Raw genomic sequence first — 22,754 nt, 5'->3', positions numbered from 1 at the left:
ATAAACACTACTCAACAGACTTCAAGAAATTTCCAGCATCTTCAAAACACACAACACAGCAGCACTCTGTATTCTCCTCATCTTCGCTTTTTACATTTTCCCTTCAGGTTCTGAGTTTTATGTTATTAAATTTTGGTGTAAAACATTATAATAAATAATATGTAGCAACATTTTCCATCCTAAAGATATCAAAGATGGAAAAATATGATTGTTTCCATTTTTCTAGTGAGGGAAGTGAAGCACTAATTACTTGCCCAAGGTGACTTTGCTCAGTAAAAGATACTGCAGCAAGAGAAAGAGCAAATTAATCTAATGTTTTGAAGGCTCGGTTTGTTGGTTTCCTTTTTTTTTTCACTTAAGAAAAAGCACTCTGGTGGGAAAATGCAGTCTCAGAAAAGTGAAAATTAGTTCAAATATAATGTGAATCTAAAAGGGTTGACTCTTGCACATGAATTTGTGGCTGTGACACAACTACAGATGAGTGATCAGTTTGTGTATAGATAATTGCAATGAGTCTAGCCTACAGAAAAAGATGTCTTTATGCAAGAGTTCTGGGCAAGGAAGAAGTGGTTGAATATTGCAATGATGGAAAAGGTAACAGAAGAATAAGCACTCCAGACAGTTAGCCAGAGAATGGCGTGCAAAAGCACAGAAAACCTGACGTGCCCTGAGCTGCTTTGGATCAGCCAGTTGCTTACAGGATTCTGCTGGCAACTGAGAGCAAAGCAGAGCATGCAAAGCCTCTGTACAGCCCACAAGAAGATTGGTGGAAACATCTGGCTTCATTAATTCAACCTGCCAAGGGCAAAAGCAGGTTCCGACTGGGGGGGGGAGGTCCAGCTCACTACCTTGCCACCGCAGAACAAAGTGACTGAGAGTGGCAGTGCCACCATGCATAAACAGGATCTCTCTGCAGCCCCCCCCCGCCAGTGTTTCCCATTGGTATAATCTTGTACAATGGCTCTGGGAAAACCAGAAGGCATTTTCCAAACCAGCAGTTAGTGTGCTTCCTAACTGCAAAGTCTCTGCCATGCTGTCACGCATGACTTAGCACGCCTCAAGGCACTGCTTTTTGCAGCCTATGAAAAATCACATCTTACTGACTGTATGGGAAGAAGGACCTCCGTCTAAACATTCCTGTACTTAGGCAACAGTGGGTAGCAGTGCTCCTTTTGTTAAAGGAGAAAAATACTGTGCGTGGGTTTGGTTTTGTTGGCTGGAACTTGTCAATGCAAAGCAGCAGCAGGGTGAGCTGGGCAGCCACAGATGCCAGCTGGTTCGCCCAAAACAGCCTGTTCTTAAGTAAGAGGATCCTTTCCTCAGGACCACTGAAAATGAGCTAGTGAAAGGTTATGAGATGTAGCCAGTGAGCATTGTTCTGGAGAGAGAAGAAATGGTGACCATTATTCCACGGGCACAGAGAGAAGAAATAGTGTCTACTATTCCACTGGCTGGGAATGGTGTTACTTGGTTTCCACCTGCCAGTTGCATGGGCTGAGACATGCAGCTGGCCAAAGACTAGTGCCTCTAATTAATGTTGAATTAAACACTGTGTTAAGCAGCTGCTCTCCTGATTTGCCTCCAGACTCTTTCTGTGCTGTTATTCACACCTACGTGTGCCCAGTTAGATAGGTCTTGTCTGCACAGGAAAGACATTTGATATACAACAAGGTTACACAGGAGTTCACTATGATTTACAGCCTTTCACTCACTAATAGGGTCTTCCTGGTGCTTTGTCCAGTCCACTTGTACCCTACTACCACTTCTCACATGAGGCTCACTGTATCCCTGCTTTCCATCACCTCTCTGCCCACCTGGCGTAAGATTCACTGTCTTCACAGAATCACAGAATGGTCAGGGTTGAAAGGGACCTCTGGAGATCACCTAGTCCAACCCCCTGCTAAAGCAGGCTCACCCAGAGCAGGTTGCACAGTCACAGAGTCCAGGTGGGTTTTGAATGTCTCCGGAGGAGACTCCACCATCTCTCTGGGCAGCCTGTTCCAGTGCTCTGTCACCCTCAAAGTAAAGAAGTTTTTCCTCATATTCAGGTGGAACATCCCATGTTGCAGTTTGTGCCCGTTGCCCCTTGTCCTGTCGCTGGGCACCACTGAAAAGAGCCTGGCCCCATCCTCTTGACACCTGCCCCTATGGTATTTGTATGCGTTGATAAGAATCCCTCTCAGCCTTCTCCAAGCTACACAGGCCCAGCTCTCTCAGCCTTTCCTCATGAGGGAGATGCTCCAGTCTCCCAGTCATCTTGGTAGCCCTCTGCTGGACCCTTTCCAGTAGTCCCTTGTCCTCTCTTGGACTGGGGAGCCCAGAACTGAACACAGTACTCCAGATGCAGCCTCACCAGGGCAGAGTAAAGGGGGAAGATCACCTCCCTCGACCTGGTGGCCACGCTCCTCCTAATGCACACCAGCATACCAGTGGCTTTCTTGGCCACATGGGCACACGGCTGGCTCATGGGCAGCTTGCTGTCCACCAGGACTCCCAGGTCCTTCTCTACAGAGCTGCCTTCCAGCTGTCTTCCCTTTCTCTTTCTGTCAACTCCCTTTTTGCCTTTTAATGATGGATGTTGCAAACCTGCTGACTCCTCTTCCTCAGGGTGGCTGGGAGGGGGATATGGGAAAGGCTTGCATCAGTCTGCCATGACCTCTTGCTTTCTCTTGAATTTTATAAATGCATTGAATTGGATTTTCAGCCAAGCAGCAGAAAGCGTTTGGAGGGCTTTCCGTCAGTAGTATATAAATATAAATGGATCAGAATAGATTCTGATCTTCTTACATCCGCTTCCCTGTTTTGTTTTTGACAGGTCCTGACACCCACACACATGCTCCTTGCTCAGACTCGGCTAGATCTGCTTTTTTGTCTGCTTGGAGTTTTTGGCAGGATTTTCTACTCCTTTATAACCTTCTTCCTTTTAGAGAGAGTTTCAGTAGCTCTCACCCTGATCTTTAGCTCTTAAGCCTTGTGCCCTTATGCTGTCTGTACTGATGGGTCTTACCAGGCCCCTTATTAAAACATCACAGGGCACAGGGCACAAGCACCGCACCCTCCTGCAGGCTCTGAAACAAGGAAGCTGCTGCTGATTGCTGATCTCCTGTGCAATTTCACCAGGCCTAACATCACTCTGATGCTTCAGTCAGCACTTCCCACTGCAAAGGAGTAAAAAGCAAAGAACATGCAACAGGTAATTTATGTAATGGATTTACCCTTTTTCCCCATGTTGAATATGCATGAGCAGGTCCTGATGTTTTTAGGTGCATTCACTGTTTGAAGAGGTTTGCCTCATTTTTTTCCTTGTGCACTGTTTTTAATGCTACCTATCGGTCACAAATGTTTCCTGCGTGCATTCAAAAGCTGGTATTTGCTATTCAGACAGTGTTAAGTTGTAACTGTTTACTTAAGTCTTGAGAAATTGTTTCTGATCCTAAAGCAGATGAGCGTGCCAATACCTGTCATGTGTAGCACATACTCCTTTAAAATGTGGTTTTAATATTTACAAATGCACTCTCGAAATTCACTTTTCATCAGCATTTGTGCTGGAAGAATGTGATTGCCTGAATGTGTGCAAAAAGGGGAATATAAAAGCACCACAAGAACAAATCAGTAGAACGTACTTCAGAAAAAAAAAATCACTATTTTATGAAGTCAATTTTTAAATTGCTCAACTCTAAACATGAACACTGGAGAGAAAACAAGCAAGCGTGTGATGCAGAGATTTCCCCTTTTGCTTGCCCTGCTCTGTACCAGATAGGCGGTAGCAGAGAAGCAGCCAAGCACAGAAGCAGGGCTGCGCAGATCACCCGGCACCCAGCAGCTGCGGGCTTTTCTCTGGTTGTGGCTCTGTAACACGTGGGCCGAGGCCGGGCTGACCGCGCCAGCATCGCCCCCTTCACGGCAGCTCCGGCGGGGCAGCCAGCTGCGGAGGCGTGCTGGAGGCGTGCTGCAGCACCCCCCCGCCTCCGCGGCACCCAGCAGCGCTCCGCAGGGCCTCGCCGGTGCCCCTGGGCGGCCTGTCCCGGGGCGGGCGGACCGCCAGCTCCTGCTGCCCACACACGGCCCGCGCTGCCGGCCGGCGCCGGGGCGCGCAGCAGTGCCGGGGAGGGACTCAGGTGGTGCAGACGAGGCAGCGCCAGGCCCAGCGGCGCCGGGACGAGTGGGAGGACAGCCCACCGCCGCCGCGGGCCACCGCACGCCCCACGCCCCGTCCCGTCCCGCTACTGCGCGCATGCGCAGCCCGGACCCCACCCCCAGCCCGGCCTTGGGCCTCGCCGCCAGACGCGGGGCGCCCTAACCGGGCGGAAGTGACGCACAACTAGGGGCGGAAGCGGTGCCGGGAGCCGCTTCCTGCTGGGCGCTGGGGCGTGGCTGGCTCGCGGCAGGTGAGGGGCGCGCGACGCGGCAGGGAGCGCGCGCTGGGCTCGGCGCGGCCGCGGGGGGCGGGGCCGCCCCCCTTCCCCCCCCCCTTCCCCCCCCCCTCCCCCCCCCTTCCCCCCCCCTCCCCCCCCCCCTTCCCCCCCCCCTTCCCCCCCCCCCCCTCCCCTTCCGCCCCCCCTCCCCCGCCTGCGGTTCTGTGCCCGGCGCTCGGGGCGGCCCGGCCGGGCCCCCGCGGGCAGCGCGGGTCAGCGGAGGGCGCCGGGGGGGCCGGGTGTGGGGCGCGCCCCGCGGCACGGCGAGGCGAGGGGCAGCTGCGGTGGGGCTCGGCGGCGAGGAGCCGGAGCCCGGGGCCCTTCTTCCCGCCGGCCCGAGCGGGGCCCAGTGAGCGCCTGCCGTGGGGTGCCGCGGGCCCTGCGGCCTGCCGCCCGCCGGTGAAACGCTTCTGGGTGGCCGCAGGCCCTGTCCGTCGGGGACCCCGCCAGGCCTTGGGTAGAAAGGGCCTGTAATGTGCAGTGGGAGTCGTAGTACCGTACCTGTCCGGGTGGGATAACAGGTTTAGAAAATCCTTTATTACATTTCTTACGTGGTGCTTCCGTGCCGAGAGCCGCGTCATCGGTTGGAAAACCTGCCAGGCAGGCGTGGAAGGCCTGGGTGGGCGATGCCGTAAGGGCGCTTGGCCTGAGCGTCGCGCTCTGGGGACTGGGAAGGGCCCAGCCTTCGGCCATCCCCACAGGTAGGCTGGGTGCCCCGTAGGGATGGGCAGCTAGGTGCGGCAGCCTGAAGGGAGGTGTGAGAAAGGGAAGAAGGTGTCCAAGATAGAAAGTCAGTGGACTCAGGGATGTGGGATATGTAACTTCTCCTCAGGAAGTTAACTAATGGCTTGTAATGGAGTTGGGGGAGGGGGGTGTTCAGTACCGATTAGCGGTCAGCTAACTCAAGGGACACCACAGATTATAAAAACTGTAACTTCTCGTCCATCAGCACATCAACAGTTTGCTACCTGGAGTACTGGCAAATCAGTTCTAATACAGATTAATTTGCACAAGGGCATGTTCTTCACTGCCAGGCTGGTAACTGTGCTGTTGCAATGTTTTGTCAAATAAAAACCACATTGTCGGTGTTTGCAAGTGAACCCAAATGCTGTTGTGATAGGTGCGTTTATTGTATTAATGTTTTTCTGTGTTCAAAATAATGAGTCAGCCAGCAGTAAAAAGACCACAGAGCTACTAGACCTAGCTGTACCTATGAAGATAAGCTGCTCATGGATGTAGTGAACATTGTGAATCCACATCCAGCAGTGATGATCATTGTTAGTGTTTCTTTTAGTAATCAACAAAAGCCCTGTCATGGTAAGGTTCACATTCCCCCCTGCCAGTGTTCAAATGTTGGATGTTTGGATACCACCTGGATTTTCCCAAAGGCCTCTTTCTAAAGAGAGGCTTTTTTGTCCCTAGGGAGAGTAGGCTAATTCTTGACTGCTGGCTTCTACAGTGCAGCTTCCAACAAGGAGTGTGGGATAGTGCCAGCTGTGGTTGTGGCATTTCACATGATTCAGGCAAATATCAGATAGGAGTTTGCTTGAGATGACCTATTTACTTCATTTAGGTTGTGTGGTGGGTGTTAACTAGCAGTGATTTGCAGACAGGTTTGACCTATCCTGGAGCAGATGAGGGAGAAGCTAAAACTGTCTCTATTTCTTGCTAATTCTCTGAAATACAGAGCCTTCCTTGAGCAGTGAAAGAAAGTGGAGCGGATAGTGCTGCTCTTGCCAGAGGCAAGGGCTGGAAGTAAAGTGACTTTGGCATGTCCTTGTAGAGGCTTCTGCATTTTAGTTTTCTGGGGAATCTGAGATGCTCCAGTCAGCTGTCCCTTCCTTAGACTTTCTTTTAGGAAGGTTAGCTAGGGTCTGATAAGTTCTCCTGATATTTGATTACCTTTGTCTTGTCTGCGTAGTAAAGCTGGGAGGTAAAGGCTGCCTGATAAACCCTGTATTCCTGGGATGCTTTGGTTGGAGCGAAGCAGCCACACCTCCAAAGAGCCCTCAGGCAGAAAAACACCTGAGGCATTCTCAGAGCAACAGACTGCTAGTCTTAGCATCTGCCTGCCCTTCTTCTATCACTCTGGATATTTAAAGTGAGGTTTTAATCTTCATTCCTTCAGATAAAAAGTGCTATTCTCTTCTCTCAATTCAGGAGTTCATTGGCAAGAAAACTGAAAGCAAATAATCACCGGGAACTACTCTGCAGTCTGGCTTCTGGGTTCTGGTAATACTAGGTAGCTGTAGTTGCTGCATGCTTAGCCTGAGCAATAAAAGAGAAGGGTAGAAATTGAGGACTGGGGAAAAATAGGACTGAGATAAGCCTGAAAGCAAGGCAGATTTTTTAAATTTTTTTTTTTTTTGAGATTAAAGGTAGTGTGCAGAAGAAGAGGAGGATTATGTCTGAAATTGTGATGTTTGTTCCCTGGGGCTGTGGTGTATGAGCCTGAAGGGAATCATTTTTATCATCAAAAAGCAATTTCTGTAGCTAATCAACTCTGCTTAGACCTATTCACAAGATAACCTTTGCTAAAAAATAGTTCAGCCAGCAGTTTGTTTAGTGGGTTATTGATTCCCCAGGTGACATTCTTTTGACCCAGCTTTTTGTCAGCTCCTGTCATCCAGGCCACCCTGAACAGGCTGGAAGACACTTCCTCACAGTAAGTGAGTTCCCCTCCTGTCATACAGAAATGCAAGCATTCCCTTTGCTTTTCAATGTATAAAACGGGCAGAAACTGGTTTGGTTGTCAGTTTGATTTGATTGTTGCCCTCATTAAATATCTTGGGATCTGTTGTAATACAGTGCATTTGGAGTGTGAATGCTGTAAAACTCCAGAACTTTGGAGCAGAGGATACTGAATGTGGAGGTGAAAAACAGAACACTGCTATTTAGGGTTTGTGGCAGTGAAATATGGCAGTGGTTAGATCAGCACCTAAGGTCACTGTGCAGGAGACTGAAGCTGATTTTGCCTCAGAAAATTAGAGGGGAAAATTAACTGGATTTTTGTAAAAAAATTTTTTTTAGGAAAATTGTTATGGGTTTGGATGTATGTATTTGTTGCTGTGGTCTGATAATAAGATTGAGCAGCTCCTCGTTTTACTGAACCAAACTGCTCTCCAGCAGCATTTCAGCTAGCCTGCTTTTGAAACTCCAGTATTTAGGAGAACTTACTGCAGGGAAATGGCCCTTCAAAGGACAGACTTTTGGCTTAGCCAGTGGCTTCTGTCTGCTTTAGGCATATAAAACCAACATACCTCCATTTAGGAAATCAAATTAAGACCTGTGTTTCAATGTTTGGGCTGGGATTCTCAGCATTACTTTTGATGTCTGCATTGCAGGTGTAGCTAAGCTATTTGCTTAGACTTCTTTTATAATGAATAGTGAGAGGAAGGGGAGGCAGGCAATTAGCACAGTGCTTTTGGTCATTTGTAGATGGCTGCCTTAGAATCAGATCAATCATTCATTAGGGTACCTGATTATCTCCATTAATGATGAGAGCCAAAGGTGACAGTTGCAGAGTGGATTATCTGATTAACTTTGGATACCAACATTTGTCCATCAAAATGAGCTTTATATATCCAGCTGAAAAAAAATAATAAAATTCAGTCTGTGCTTAGAGGACAGGGCTTTCTCAGCAAGGTGATGCAGCTTGCAATTCAGTGCCTCATGGCAGTGAGTGAGGGTTGCTGTGTGTGCTTTGCAAAGCAGAACTCTTCATTGAGAGGCAAGGTTGTCCTGAAGACAGTAGTAGCTCAGAAGCCATTTTTGCTTGTGGAGCTGAAAGGATTGAAGTGCACATCTACATTCTTTTAAGTCTCTACCTTTCAGATTCTCTTTAAAAAATAATTCAAGGTAATAGCACTCTGTCTCCTGGAGAGTTGATATCTTTTGATTTTACATCATCCATCTTTAAATGTCAGGTATTTTGCAGTTTGTCAAGGAGTTGCCGTATGCTATCGTAAAGCTGGGCTCCAAGATGTCAAGTTCTGATTCTTTCTCTTTAGCCTAAGTGAAATAGGGCAATGTAGTAATGTGACAAACCAACAAATCTAAGTGGCTCTGAGTAGTTTTTAGGGAAAGGGGCCGTCTTCATTTGGGAATGGTCACCAAGTCTGTTGATCCATTGGTTCAGACCCATGCTTATTTGATCTAAGAGACAATGCTGCTGGTGGGAATCCAAATCCTCCAGTTCATGAGCATTTAGTTACCTGTCAGTAATGTCTTTGCCTTAGTGTCATATTGCTCATAATGTCATCTGTCTTTAGTAGCTGCAATAGCTACTGCTTCTTTCACAGCAACGTGTCTGCACCAAAGTTGTTAACAAGCCCTGGCTTCTTGAGAAGGGGCTACATGAAATACTGGGCTTGCACTTTCAGAAGTAGATTTTTGACAGGCCAGTGCTTTTCCTTTCATAGCTCTGAATGCTCAGGAAGGATCACATATGGATAGCCTTTTACTCCAGGAAAAGCAGGATAAGACAAACACATAAGTAGCAATGGGTGTTTGTTGGTCTCTGACTCAGCCCATGGTCCAAGGAGACACGCTTCTATCAGGCACCTAGTTTACAGAAACTGTGTTAGTAAGCCACTCTTGTGTTCCCTCTGCAACTTAGGGAATTCACTGGTGGGGGGGCGGGGAAGTTTTGGGGTTTTAAATGCAAACCTCATACCAGAGTGTCTCTTGCTGTTTTAAAAAGTGAGTAAAAAGCATTACCTTAACACCTTTTTCTAGTACAATGTTGGCAGCCAGTAGGTTGAGCAAAACATATTTCAAGTTGAATGAATCTGGGATACCTTTCATGCACACCCCAGAGTATATTGGGTTGAACTACATGGCTATCAGTAATACATAGTTTTAGCTAACAAAAAGGCACCTAGCACTGTAGCTGACATTGTGCTGCAATACAATGCTCTTGTGGTACCTGGATGTGAGGTGAGACTGTTTCAGTGATGAAATTCACTGTTGTCATTTCCAAGCAGAATATTGGTCCACAAGGCCAGGATGTGCAGTGTGTGAGATGCAGCACAAACCCCTGAGTCCTGCTGAGTATCAGGTCAGGCTCCTCAGTGCTCTGCTGTTTCTGCAGGGCTGTGGTGTGATGTGGCAGGCTGTCTCCTTTTGGAAAGCTCTAGGCTGTTCAGACAACCCCATACCAATGAGCAGCTTTTGGATGTATTGGCATGTAGCAGGAGATGCATTGTAGGATTCATTTTCTACACAGACTTTTTTCTATTGTTGTTCTTCTGCAGTAACGCTATAGTGTAAAGACAGGCTGAAAGTATGAGGTTGATAGTGAGTAAATATCTCTCTAAAACTGGTGCAGAGGGTCCGAAATGGCTTTTATAGCTGTGGCTAGGTTAACTTTAAAATGCAGATGCAGCCATGATGTGCTTCTGCTGCTCTAAGAGGGAGGGAGAGTGAGTGATAGCTTCTAAAGCTTCTCATTTTCCTGCACCCCTTGCCATTCTCTGCCTGGAGAGCACCAGCTGCCCAGTTTAATTCAGTCGTTGAGAGCGAGCAGGGTGTAACAGCTGGAATGAGGGGCTGTCTTGCTGCAGAAATGGTACTGGGAAGTAAAATCCGAACTGATGCCAGGCCCTCCAAAGACAGAGAAATTACACTTGTCATAGCTTTGCCTAAAATAGCTATTAGAGGTCTTGACATCCAAAGCAGTAACATCTACAGCAGAATTTGAGGGTCCTACTCTAAGAAACATCTAGAAACATGAGCACCTTGATGGAGTACAGCCTGCTGCAGGGCCTAATTGTGGCCTTATTAATGCTTACTTTCATCACTACCTTCTAGCCTTCAGATGGTGATTAGGCCTGTTTATAGGGGTGTTGTGGTTTAACCCCAGCCAGCAACCAAGCACCACGCAGCTGCTCGCTCACTCCCCTGCAGTGGGATGGGGGAGAGAATCACGAGGGTAAAAGTGAGAAAACTCATGGGTTTAATAAGTAAAGCAAAACACACACACAAGCAGAGCAAAACAAGGAATTCATTCGTCACTTCCCATCTGTGGGCAGGTGTTCAGCCATCGCCAGGAAAGCAGGGATCCATCACACTCCATCCTTCCCAGCGGTTACTTGGGGAGGCAAAATGCCATGACTCCAAACATCCCTGCCTTCCTTCTTCCCCCAGCTTTATATGCTGAGCATGACGTGCTGACATGGAATATCCCTTTGGTCAGTTGGGGTCGGCTGTCCCGGCTGTGTCCCCTCCCAGCTTCTTGTGCCCCCCCAGCCCGCTCGCTGGTGGGATGGGGTGAAGAGCAGAAAAGGCCTTGGCTCTGTGTAAGGCTGCTCAGGAATAATGAAAACATCCCTGTATAACCAAAGCTGTTTCCAGCACAAATCCAAACATAGCCCCTTACTAGCTTCTATGAAGAAAATTAACTCTATCCCAGCCAAAACCAGCACAAGGGACAGAGTTCCTTAATATTCAGCACAGTGCACCTCTTGCCAATGAAATCCGTACCATCTGCATCTTTGATTGCTGCTTAATAACACTGTAGAATGTGGTTAATTAAAAATATAAATAGACTTTTCATCCTCTTAACTTATCAAAGTGCTTCTCTCCTCCTCCCTCCCCCCCTCCCCCAAAAGGTAAAGTTGGCTTAGCACAGGGACTGTGGTGAACCTCTCCCCTCCCTGCTAGAAATACAACCAGCTCTCCTACCCAGGATAGCTGCCTATTGTCTGCTCTGCTGGAGGACTGAATTTCAACCCTTTGAATGCCAGTGCAGGGCATTCATTTGCTGCACAATAAAATAGGACTTACATCTACGCTTTTGTACTGCGTTTACCACCAGAGTGTAAGCAACATCTAGCTTTCATTTCAGTTGTGTGTCTACATTTGTGTAAGCGCCTGTGCGCATGCTGCCTTACCCTGTCCCTTAACAGGGGAAACATATGCAATGACATGTTTTGTTTTTCTAGCATTTTAAGTCTCATTTTTAAATAGTGTTCCCTGGCATCGCAGCTCATAAACTCCCAGGAGCGTGCTTTATCTTTGGAGGCAAGGTGATACAATTATCTTCCCCTCCCCCCCCCCTCCCCCCTTATTTCCTTGGAAGGGTTCACTCTGATATTTTGTTGAATAGCCTCTAGGCAAGTTTCTAGTACCACCAAGGTGTGACTTGAATATGTGAGCAGATTTGATCATGATTTGAAATTCTGTGGGAAGCCTGTGGGGAAAGTAGAGAACAAGGATGTAGTAGTATTTTAAGTACAGTACGACAAAGTACTGTAGTTAAGTGTATAGTAGTAGAAGTTTATGATGAGACACACAACAGACATTGTAGCAGCTGGGAGCTTTCTGAGCAATAAAAGCTGCATTTAGGTATTGCGAGCAATGTGCTGATGTTGTACGCTAGATTGGAGCAGAGGAAAGTGAGAATAACAAAGGTCTGTTGTTATCAGCCAGGATGGGAGAACATGTGTCCAGATAAACATGGTAGAAAGTATTATGTGTGAGAAATCACTGTCAGTGAGGAATTTGGGATGAGTTCTCACTGTGAACCAAGTAATGGATGCAACTTTATCAGAGAAGATAGCACCTTGTGATGAGCTATGCCCAAAGCCTGTCTCCACTCCATTTTTTGAGTGTGTTTAATCTTAACCTGTAGTTCATTTGTGACTTGGTCTGTTCCACTGTGGAACCATCCTGGTGGTAGTGGTGTAGTGGTGAAGGATATGCAGACTTGTGTATTGCTGCTCTTTGCATCCTTGCAGTGGCTATAAGGCTTTGATCTTTTATTAGAGTCCTACAAAGGTGAGACATAGGGCTAGAGAGAGCCTCTCACTTGTTCTTGGAGATGTTACTGCATGTGGGAATTAGAGGCCTTTAGTTCATGCTGCCTTTCCAGTGCAGTGACAGAAGGAGCAGCATAGTAATTGCTAAAGCAGCCCTTGTGTCTCTGAAGAATGCACACTGATTTTTTTTTTCCAAAGTATTCAAGCCCTTTTCTCCCCTGAGCCCTCTTTTTTAATCCCTTGAAGCATGTTAAGGAAGTAAGTGGTGCTGGTGATTTGCTTTATTTTCCTTTTATTTTCATAGCAAAGTAAGCATCTGGTAAGTGCTTGTAAATAGCTTTACAGTCTCTGTCTGTGTTGAGGACAGCCAAATTATTTTCTTAATGTTGCCTTTGTTTACATTGCCTTAAAAAATTAAGATATTTTAACATTGTGGGTTTTTTTTGGTTTATTGATAATCATCTCAGTGATTGATACTCCATGGAGCAATATTTTCTAAAGAAGTTAGAGGAGTGTACAGATTCTGTTTGCTTTTTAACAAGGTCTTTTGGGCTTAGCCTTGACATAAAGAGTTTTATTCTTGGGGGGAGGTACCCCAAGAATACTTCTTTTACTCTAAATAAAATAGAAGTAATTAATTAAAATAAATAAAAAGAGGTAAAAATACCTCTTTTACTCTAGGGGGAGGTAATCCAAGAGGTGAGCAAAGTAGGTGGAATGTTTCTCTACCTATCCAGAGCAGTGAATTATATATTTTCTTTTTTGAGTTCAGAGCTACAAATCTCTACATAGCCATCGGAATATTAGATTTGGCTGTGATGATTGAGCAGTATGACCAGTTGTTGGTTCCAGATACCTGAGAACCCTGGCATGCTCAGCCTGTATCTATCCTGCTGTAAGTCTTTTGGAAAAGTGAGACTGTCTGGTGGAGGCTGATTTTGCATTTCGCTCGGCTTTTGCTAGTGTGAATGTTGGAACTGAAAGGGGGAGATCAGCTTTGGGTGCAGACAGAGCCACCAGCCCTGATGAGCTTTGTACCAGTTTGCTTGAGGTTAAAGGCATAGACAGCTTAAGACAAAAGTACAAATCTGAGCAGTTGCTAGCCCTACCTAGTCAAATCTTCCAAATCAGAGTCTAACACTCATAAGCAGGTGGTGCAGTGAGAAAACAAAAATTTTTTTTCTTTGTTTGCAATTTAGTAAGTCAAATGAGGTTATTATGTAACACCAGAGCACATTTGTCTTGATTATGAAAGTTGACATAGAAAAACTAATTGAGTAAAGAGTGGCTGCAGCTCTTTTCCAGAGCCTCTTTAATCATAAAAAAATTGCCATGTTGCCGTTTTTTCTGCCTTGTGTCGCCCACAGGTGGTCACACCACTAATGATTAAATCTCTTGGGTGATCTGACATATGCTTTTCTGAATCATACTTGCTTTGGGGTTTTATATGTCCATTTCTCCCTGTAGCATCTGAGTATTTCATGTTGGCTGTCATAATTCCAGGATGCTGTACTTTCTGCTAAAACATGCCTGCTCCTTTTTTGTAATTCTGGAGTGATACTGGAACCAATTTGTTACTTTGCTGGAAGTGACTCCATGTGTAAGATAATGAGCAGTTTATTTGCACCTTTAGTGTGTATGCTACATGAAGGCTTGGCATCTGTTAGGCAGGGTGGTAGAGTTGAGATATTTCTAATTTGCAGCACACTTATTTTAGGTAATGCCCAATTCAGATAATGGAGCATGGCAAGGAAATATGCTGCTTCCTTGTCACTACGCTGGAGGTCACGATAAAGGAAGAGTCAGTCTTCCTGAGTGACATTCAGTCTTTGCTTTCCTTCCTGACTTTTATTGGGAGTATTTTCAATTTCCTCTATTAAAATCTTCCTTGTTCCTGCAGTCCCTGTCTGTAATGTGAAGCAATTCTGCTTTTATCCTAAGTGTATGGTCAAGCCTTTACTCAGTGTTTGTAAAACTAGCTTGTTTCTCCAGTTAGTTTGGTCACAACAATTAATAAATAGCAGCTGTAGCATATGATTTTGTCTGAGTCTAGTCATTCAAAGGCTGTTGCTGTTTTTCTTCTTGCTATAAATCTCTAATTTTGTTACCTTGCACAGAAAGAATTGCCTCTTCTATCTGTCTCTAACAGCAGTTCCCACAGAGTCTGCCACATCTCTAATGTGTTTTTTAAGGAAAGGTGAGAATCTGGAGCTCATTTGAAAGGCTGCATTGAGAACCCGTGAAACTTAAGTTTACTGACAGCTGAACTGTGACAGTGGGAGCAGGAGCGCCGGGGGCTTTTCCTGCTTTGCCCTGCTATTGTGTGCTCCTCTCTTTGCGAGGAAGTTGTGGGACCTGAAGGACAGTCTGTAGCTTCTGCCTGCAGGGAAGAAAACAGTTTGGTAGTAGCTAGGGGAGTACTGCTTCTGAGTGTGAGCATCAGTCAGCAGCTGAACTGAACTTGGCTTTAGAAAGGTCACTAAGATAATTAGGATTGGTGAGAGTCTGAGAAATCTTACCGGGGCTGTATAATCTCATCTGCCCTCAAGAGATGAAAAGTTGGCTTTCTCAGTCTGTGGAGCAGGATTACCTTTACACAGTAATGGTTTTGATAGTGAAGCAAGTTTAAGAAGTCCCCTTCTTGCCCCTGCTTCCCACTCTGTTTCATGACTGGGCAATTACAGCTGTTTATCTGGCTGCGGTAAATTGGGTCATTGAACTGATCTGAGTTAAAAATAGGCATCCCAAACATCAGCAGCACTGGTGCAACAGAAGAGTTGTGACCAGTGGCAGGGAGGACTGTAAACTCTTTTTGCTGCTGGAGCCAAAGTATCCCCTAACTGCGCACTTGCTGTGTTAGCTGGTCTCTTTGTTCGGCGTTGTTAGTCAAATAGTAGGTTTGAAAGCAAAAGGGTTCATGCTTCTTTGTGGCCAGCAGATCAGAAAATGCCGTCTCAAAATTAGCTGTACTCCTCTCAGATTAACTTGTATGCTTTACAACTCTAAATAATAATTTCCTGCCTGGTGAATAGGCCCGGTCAAGAAGACTAATCAGTGTGCAAACATTGCTGCTAAAGAGTGTGGATACAGGGTCTGGCTGCGCGTGATGCATGAAGTGAAACAGAATAGGTCTAGGCTTCCAGCAGCACAGCCAGGTCTTCTGATGGCTGGGCTTGATTTTGCAAATTTGTTATCTGCCTGAAAGGCTCCTGGGTTTCCTCCTCTTTTTACCTCTCATATGATTCATTACTAAACCACCCCCCCCCCCCCAAAAAAAAAAAACCACAAACCAACAAACAAAACACAAACCCACACAACAGCCACATCCCATTTACAGAGTGTCTTTCCTAGCCTGCTGTGGTAGGATCAGAAAGGACAAATTTGGAGGGGGTGGATGGTGTTTCTTAAATGTACGGGAGTGGCTGCAGGCAAGTCTAATCTGATATCTTTTCTATTTGTGAGGCAAGACAGGGAATTTAAAGAATGAAGTCCCCTCTAACTTTCACCCATTAAGCTGCTGTTTTATGCTGTGACTATCTCTTCAGGCTCTTGTTTTGTGAATTTCCCCAGTATGGGCTGTGTTTCTATGTTATTCTCAGCCTGCTCTGCTGTACAGGCTGGAATACAAGTTTGCACATAGCAGGGCTTCCTGGACTAGGCTCCTGCAGACCTCCAAGTACCATGGAGGGAATGTGTTGTGTCCTGAGATATCTCTGTCTGTTTCCAATACCTTATTTTTTGATCCTCCTTTGTTTTGCTTCTCTTCAGCTTAATGAATATTTTCTTATACAGATCTACAGTGCTCTGTGTGATGAAACCCTGTAATGAGCAGCTGCAGAGTGTGGCTTTTTACAGTCTGAATGAACAAGACACTCAGAAAACAAGTTTGAAGGGAGTTGTGTAGGCCTACCAGCAGAGTTTGGGTTAGAAAATTCTATGGACAATCTATTCTGTTCATTAATCAGACTGGCCTAACAGTAATGTATTTGTGACTTTACCATTTCTAATGTGCTCAGAGAAATGGATTTCTTCTCTATAACCTCCTCTGTGTCTGGGAACGTTGCTATTTTTGTTACTAAAAGCATGGGAGGCAGACCCTTTGGGAACTGCTGGGGGAGAGGTGAGCAAGGCTGGCAGGGTGGAAACATGAGTGATGCATAGCCTTCTCATGGCTGAACTGTAGAGCAATGGTCTTGGCTGCATCCAGGAGCATGCATACTGCTCTGGTGCATGTGTTGAACATTACTGAAAGATTTTCAGTGACCATCTAGGTTTTATACATGAAAGGATCCTGAAATAAGGAGGCTGCTTTCAAGATAGTTACTAAGGAAAAATCCAGTCACCAGAAGCAATGAGCAGCTCCTGGGAGTCTCAGAATGGAAGAACCTTTATTAACCTACTTGGAGCAAGGGCGTGTGTGCACATGCATGCCCTGTAATTTCATAGCTGCCGTTCTTGGAACGGAGCAGCGGTTGTGTTTCTTGGAGCAGAAGTGTAAGAAGAAATACTGCATTTTGCTAATGGGGTTGAATGACCTGAAATTTATCCATCTGGAATATGAAGATGGGAGGAGGAGGACACAGGGTGATTTCTGATGAGTCTTATCCCCACCCTGAGCCAACTTTGCTCCAAAGTGTGGTCTTTGTTTTCAGCACAGCACTGAGCAGTGATTTGTTAAGTAGCATGCTAAAAATAAAATTATGGTTCCCAAGGGCATTTAGATAAGCAAGAGACTCCCACCTCACTGCTGCCTTGGATTTATTAAATATCCAGTATGTCAACCTTACTACTTGTGCCTTTCTCCTCAGTTCACCAATTCTGTTGGGAACACTTTCCAAAAATAATCAGGGGAGCAGACAGTGGGAGTCCCTGAATAAAAGCTGTGATAAAATGGAAGTGTGTCTACTGTAATGACCTATTTGCTTTTTCCTTTAGGCACAATGGCTACAGTAGCCCAGAAGCATTTTTTGGAAGGGCAGATGTATTCAGTCCCCCTGATCCAACCGGACTTACGCAGGGAGGAGGCTGTTCAGCAGGTGGCGGATGCACTTCAGTATCTGCAAAAGGTGTCGGGCGATATCTTCAACAGGTACATGCTGTCACATGGGGTTGAGGGCTTAGCGTTCAGCAATACAAAACAGAGTGCTGTCATAAGGTAACAGCAGTGAAAGGGCATTGCGTTGGCAAGCAGTGGAGGCTCGGAAAAGGGATAAAGGACCAGAAGCACTTCAATAAAAATGTATTGGATTCGGGTCTGTCAGAGTTAAGCATAATGAAATGGCTGCAGTTAGCCAGAGGCTGTTTGTTATTAATTTTTTATTCATTGACAGACTCCCACAAATTGCATTACTGCTTCTGCTGCAGTTACCTTTTATTCCTTCTTGCTCATGTTTTAAATGGGAGACTTTCTTATTTAGAGTATCTTGAAGATACATCCTTCTGAGTTGTCACACTTGAAGCAGTGGAGTAGAAAATGTCTCTTTGTTCTGATCTCTGGGACTTATAAAGTGTTCTTTTTGGGCTTCTGGTGTTTTATACTTCTCTTTCTGTATGTTGGGAGGGCTGAGTGCATTAGAGTGTCTGTTCTTCTCACCATAGTCTCATAATCCATCTAAACTGATCTCTTCAGGGATCTGGCCCAGATTTGCCACCTTTTGTATATGCTGATCTTTAGGATTAGATCTTTAAGACTATCTATATAGCAGATCAGAGAGATTCTTGTGTTTGCCTGCAAATGATGGTAGGTAGTGTGGTGCTTTTTTTCATCCAACGCCATCTTTGATATCTCAATGCCCTGTGAGATAGTGTGTTGTATCATTGGTATAGGAACAGATCAGCATTTATCTTCTCATAGCCTGATTAGCAAAAGCACTTGTTTTGTTTTCGGTGGGGATCATGACAACCAAGTTTTGATTTATTGTGGTGTGAGTGGGACCATGGCATTTTTTTCTTCTTTTGAGGTTTTTTTTTAAGGGCAAATTTAAGTTCTTCAATTTTTGATAGTGATGCTTCGAAGGGCAGCCTCTGGGGAAAGGGTAGTCACTAAGGCTGAGCTCAGATTGTTGAGGTGAATAAAGGATTTCCACTGGAATAGTCTTTGGGCAGGGCCTCCTGGGCAAGGGCTGTGTGTAGGCTGGATCAGGTTGAACACAAGGTCTCATTCTTTTGTGCACTTCTTAGTGTGGAAACTGTTCATGATATAAGGCTGGGAGGAGCTGTCTGTAGCTGCCAGAAACATGTGGAAAGCACCTCTCAAACTTGGGACTGGTTGGCAGTGTTGTCTTTCTCTGTGGAGCAAATAAAGCTATTGATAAAGCAGGAGTGGTTCTTTCTCTGTCTCCTTTTTTTGTTTTTTTTCTTCCCTCCTACTCACTGCTTTGTAATGCAGTACCCTGTAATTTCCCCAGGGAGACAAGCCTGCTGTTTTGCATGCAAGTCACTCCTGAGTCCTGAAGAGTGACTGTGATGCTGTTCCCTCACTCTTTGGTGCACTCATGACTTTTAATTACCAATTTTTTCCAACAACAGAGGAGGCTCTTTGTTTGCTTTGCCTTTCCTCTGAGGTCTCGGTGCTCTGATATAATTAATAATGATTTAGTAATTATGCAGGCGTCTGATTAAAAGTTCCATGACCTTGGTTGTTCCATGCCAATCAAGGGGCAAAGCTTTCAAGGTGAGAACTTTGCCACTTAGTGAAGAGTGACCTTTTATCTTCCCTTTCCTGCGATAAGGCAGCTCTGCCTTCCGTTTCCAGGAAAGAGCTGCCTTATCTGGGGAAGCTGCCTGTTCTGTTCTGCAAAACAACAGCTTGCAGTGTTGATGGAGAGGAAACTTGTTCAGTGTGGCAGACTCAGCTGAGTGTGTCAAACTCATTACTTCAGTACTACAAAGATGCAGATGTTCTCGGGTGGTTTTGTGGGAACAGTTGGATGGGTACAGTGCTTTCAAGAGTGGCAAGCCAATTTGTAATTTGTTGAAGGTGGAGTGAAAGAATCCCTCTTTGGAAACAGGACTCTTTCCACAACTAAATCTTTTTTTCCATGTTAGCTGATCAAAGCTTCTGCTTTGAGTTGTTGCTGACATGAAAATTGAGTGTGGATTCTTAAAATGAATGCATCCGTCCATTGTGCAAGGAAGGTGTGCTTTTTCTCTCTTTGTTTGGAAACTGGCTGAAGGCAACTGTGGTACTGTTGTGGTTGTAGAACTGTTCGCTTGGCCAGTTAGTGGCTGTGCAGAAGCAGAAGTCGTGAAAAGTGCCTGTGAATTGATTCATTCTGAAGGGGACAGAAGAAAGACACATTTGCATTTGGAGAATTGAGAGAAAGAAGATAAGCGGCTTTCCTCCCCTTCCCCCTGGTTTGGGGAATCTGGGAAATAACCCATGAGACAAGTCTGTGCCAAGCTGTCTTCTTTCGAAATGCTCTTAAACAAGCTGACTTGCTATTAACTGTGGCAAGGCACATGGTGAATAAGGCACTTCGTGGAATTTGTTAGTTTGTAGAGAATCAAGGGATGTGCAGGTGTAAAAAAACAAGTAAGCTATGTCTGAGACCCAGAGCAGACCCACTGGCAACAGCCCTGGAAAGTAGGTCTAGCAACCCATAGCAGCTAAACCTCCTCTCTGCCTTGCTAACAGTGCGTCTGGACTGTGATTTGGAATCACTAAGAAAGAGCAGGGGGTAGCTCAGCATCCCCCTCTGTCATATTCCTAACCCTTGGGAGCAGGGACCCATCTGGCCTCTTCCACACGGAGAACAGCAAAGTACCTCATCATGCAGCGGGAGAGCACTGACCTGGGCAGGCTCTCGGCTGCTGGGCAGTACAGGTTGGTGTCTTAGGTCAGTACTGTCAACAGTCCCGTCCTCTTGGTCCTGTTATCAGCACTGTGAGTAGATCAAGAGGCTGCACGTACGTTCCAGGGTTTTTTTGTGGAGTAATGGAAGTTTTAACCTTGTGTATGTTAACTGAAATTGTGTAATTAATCTGCTGTGGAAGCTGCAGTGAAGATCAGATTCATCGCCTGTAGCTACTGAGATTTTAATACATGTCATTACTGCTTAAACATAAATATTCTAACATAGCCAATCCAATGTAATATATATCTATATGAGTTTAATTCCTGGACTTTTAAGGAGGGCTTTTGGTACAGGTCACAGGAGGCAGAGTGACCAATTTAAACACTCAATTAACCAGTAGTTTTTCAACTATTAGTTTCATTGTTACCAACTTTTTCTGGGTGAGAGCTTGTGTTGGAATCCTGTGCTGTGGAATTTTTTACAGGAATGTTGTTGTGATGAGTACTTCAGATAGGTGACAGGTTTAGCTTTCCTGAGATGCCCCCTGGCCAGCTAGGCTTACCCTCTGGATTTTCTGTTTCTGAGAGTTTTTGTTGCCAGGAGATGTTAATAATCGCTAATACGTCAGTTCATTATTCAGGAGTGTACGCTTTTGTATAACAGATTTGTGGAAAACTGCCTACGCAAGTTATCTCGTGGAGTATTAGAGCAGCAGAAAGAAAACAAATACTTGGGGTTGGGATGTTGTTAACAAGGTCCTGGTCTCCTTTGCCTGTGATCCACCTACAAGTTGTCCAGTACACAAAATATCTCATCCTTGTGCTGCTTGTTTTCAGTTTATGGAAGAATTTCTGGGTAGATCTTTTTAAAGATCTTTATTCAGCATCTTTTGCTTGTCTGGAATAGTATTTTGCTAAACAGACATACCCTCCTTGCTCCTCCCCAGCTGGATTCAAATTGATTTCATATTAGATATTTGAAAAGGGCTTTAATATTAAACAAAGTTTTAACAGAGTGCCACGCTTCTGAAAGCAGTAGTTCAAAAACAAAAGCACTGTGGAAATCCTGCTAAGCATGAGGTGGAAGTCTGGGAAGTATGTGATTAAGGAAGGTAAGGAGTAGCCAGCTGGGCAGCAGAGCCCAGCAGTGTTGAGATGCGAGTACTCCTGAAATTGAAAATACAGACAAAACCTTAATCATGAGGTGCATTTGAGTGTTCCCTCCCTTGTTTTAAACTTACTGCTGTGATTAGTCATGATGATCAGTAATGGAAATGGGTGACTGTATTCGTAAGAATGTACTTGATTTAGGAGGTCTGTGGAACGTATTATTAAACATTCGTGGAAACTTGCAAAGAGGGGTCTGGCTGCAAGCTATACTGTGTTGTTTGTTATGTACTATGGCTATGGCATGCAGCTTGGAGCTTGGACACTGCTGGCTATAAGGGTTTGATCTTACTTGGAGGAGGGCTGTCAAGAGGGCTCCATTGTGATGGGTCACCATTCGAGTGAGTTTACACCAGGAGGCTGGCTGTAGCACGGGGAATAATTTTTTCTGCAGTTAGTTTGAGAGTGATAACAGCTCTTGTTAAGCAACAAGTCACCTCGTGGTACTTTGAAGTTGTCCCAGAGGTCATCTGAGAGGATGCTAGGTCTAGTTTTGTTTCAGACAAAGACAGGATTCTTGCTCATCTCAGACAGTGCTGAAAATCTGTCTTTTGGACTTCCACAAATTAAATGTGTCTTTTGAAGGAGAGGAACAGAATGCTAAATCTGATTCTGCAAGCAAAATGCTTTTTATGGCATTGTCATTGAAATGTAGTGACAGTTACTTAAGCCCTTGCTCTTAAGTCTACTAACAACTCTTCCACATCAGTTTTATCTATCAGTCTGTTTATCTTTGAATCCCATTCCCCCAGAAGGAGGGTGATCAATCTGTTCTGCCTTAAGTGATTGAAAGGCAGGCTTGAGCTTGGTATGAGAGCTGTAGCCTTCTGTACACTAACAAGACCTTCAGCATTGTTTAAAATGAGCAACTTAAAGAAATAATTGAAGTGTTTCACCTGCAATAACCTCCTCCAAGCAGACTCAAACTTTTCAAACCTAATTGCAGATCTGCAAATAGTGGTACATTTTAATGAATAACTAAAAGCCTCCATGCTGGCATTAATGCAACATGTTGCTCAAAGCATGAGATGAGTTTGTGTTACCCACAGAAAACATTCTGTGGGAAGGAAGGGCTCTTAGTGCTTGATTCTATGTCTGAAAATAAAATGATGGAATGTTGTGTCCAGGATGCTGAAATGGCCATCCAGGAGCACAAATGAAATACAAGCCTTACCTGTACCCTCAGTTACTAAAAATAAAATTAGTGGTTTAGATGCAATCATGCTAAACTGCTGATACATCTATTTGCTGTGACAGTACAAAAGTGAAGGAAAATGCAAAAGTTGCCAGAGAAGTGTTCTCCCACTTCTGGAATTGGTCTCAGAGCTGCTTAGCAAAAGGAGGCAGGCAACAGTTTCAGACATAATGGAGCTCTTCAGAGGATTCTCTCTACTATTACAGGCCCTTTCATGGTAGTGGAATATCTAGTGGAAATGTGAGAAGGTTTGACCATCTATTTTGATATATGCAGTAGGAGGGGCAAACAGTAGGGAGAAACGTAGGTAACTTTGGTACATATGGTTTGTTGTTTTATTTTAGTTTGTGGTTTTTTAACCCCCACAGGGTAGTTGTTGCCTTGTTGGAGAAAATTCAATATTGAGTAGCATCTTTCAAGTT

The 22,754-nt window shown here is 45.2% G+C and overlaps 1 protein-coding gene across 5 annotated transcripts in view; it reads left to right on the top strand.

Annotated features, from left to right (window-relative positions):
- Window positions 1-4,280: 4,280 nt before the first annotated feature.
- The window catches only part of WASHC1 (WASH complex subunit 1), a 47,897-nt gene continuing 29,423 nt past the window's right edge, over window positions 4,281-22,754 (top strand). For 2 of the 5 annotated variants that reach the window (XM_037390719.1, XM_037390718.1), the window contains exon 1: window positions 17,086-17,264. In XM_037390719.1, the coding sequence (XP_037246616.1) occupies window positions 17,086-17,264 (179 nt within the window). Of the gene's footprint in view, window positions 4,389-4,721; window positions 5,117-17,085; window positions 17,265-22,754 lie in introns of those variants that run through there. The other 3 variants (XM_037390720.1, XM_037390721.1, XM_037390722.1) reach the window with 3 other exon arrangements.

The sequence above is a fragment of the Falco rusticolus genome, chromosome 5, assembly GCF_015220075.1.
Source record: "Falco rusticolus isolate bFalRus1 chromosome 5, bFalRus1.pri, whole genome shotgun sequence".
Classification (NCBI taxonomy): Eukaryota; Metazoa; Chordata; class Aves; order Falconiformes; family Falconidae; genus Falco; species Falco rusticolus.
Note: the sequence above shows the minus strand (reverse complement) of the source record. Positions and strands in the feature narration are given on the sequence as shown.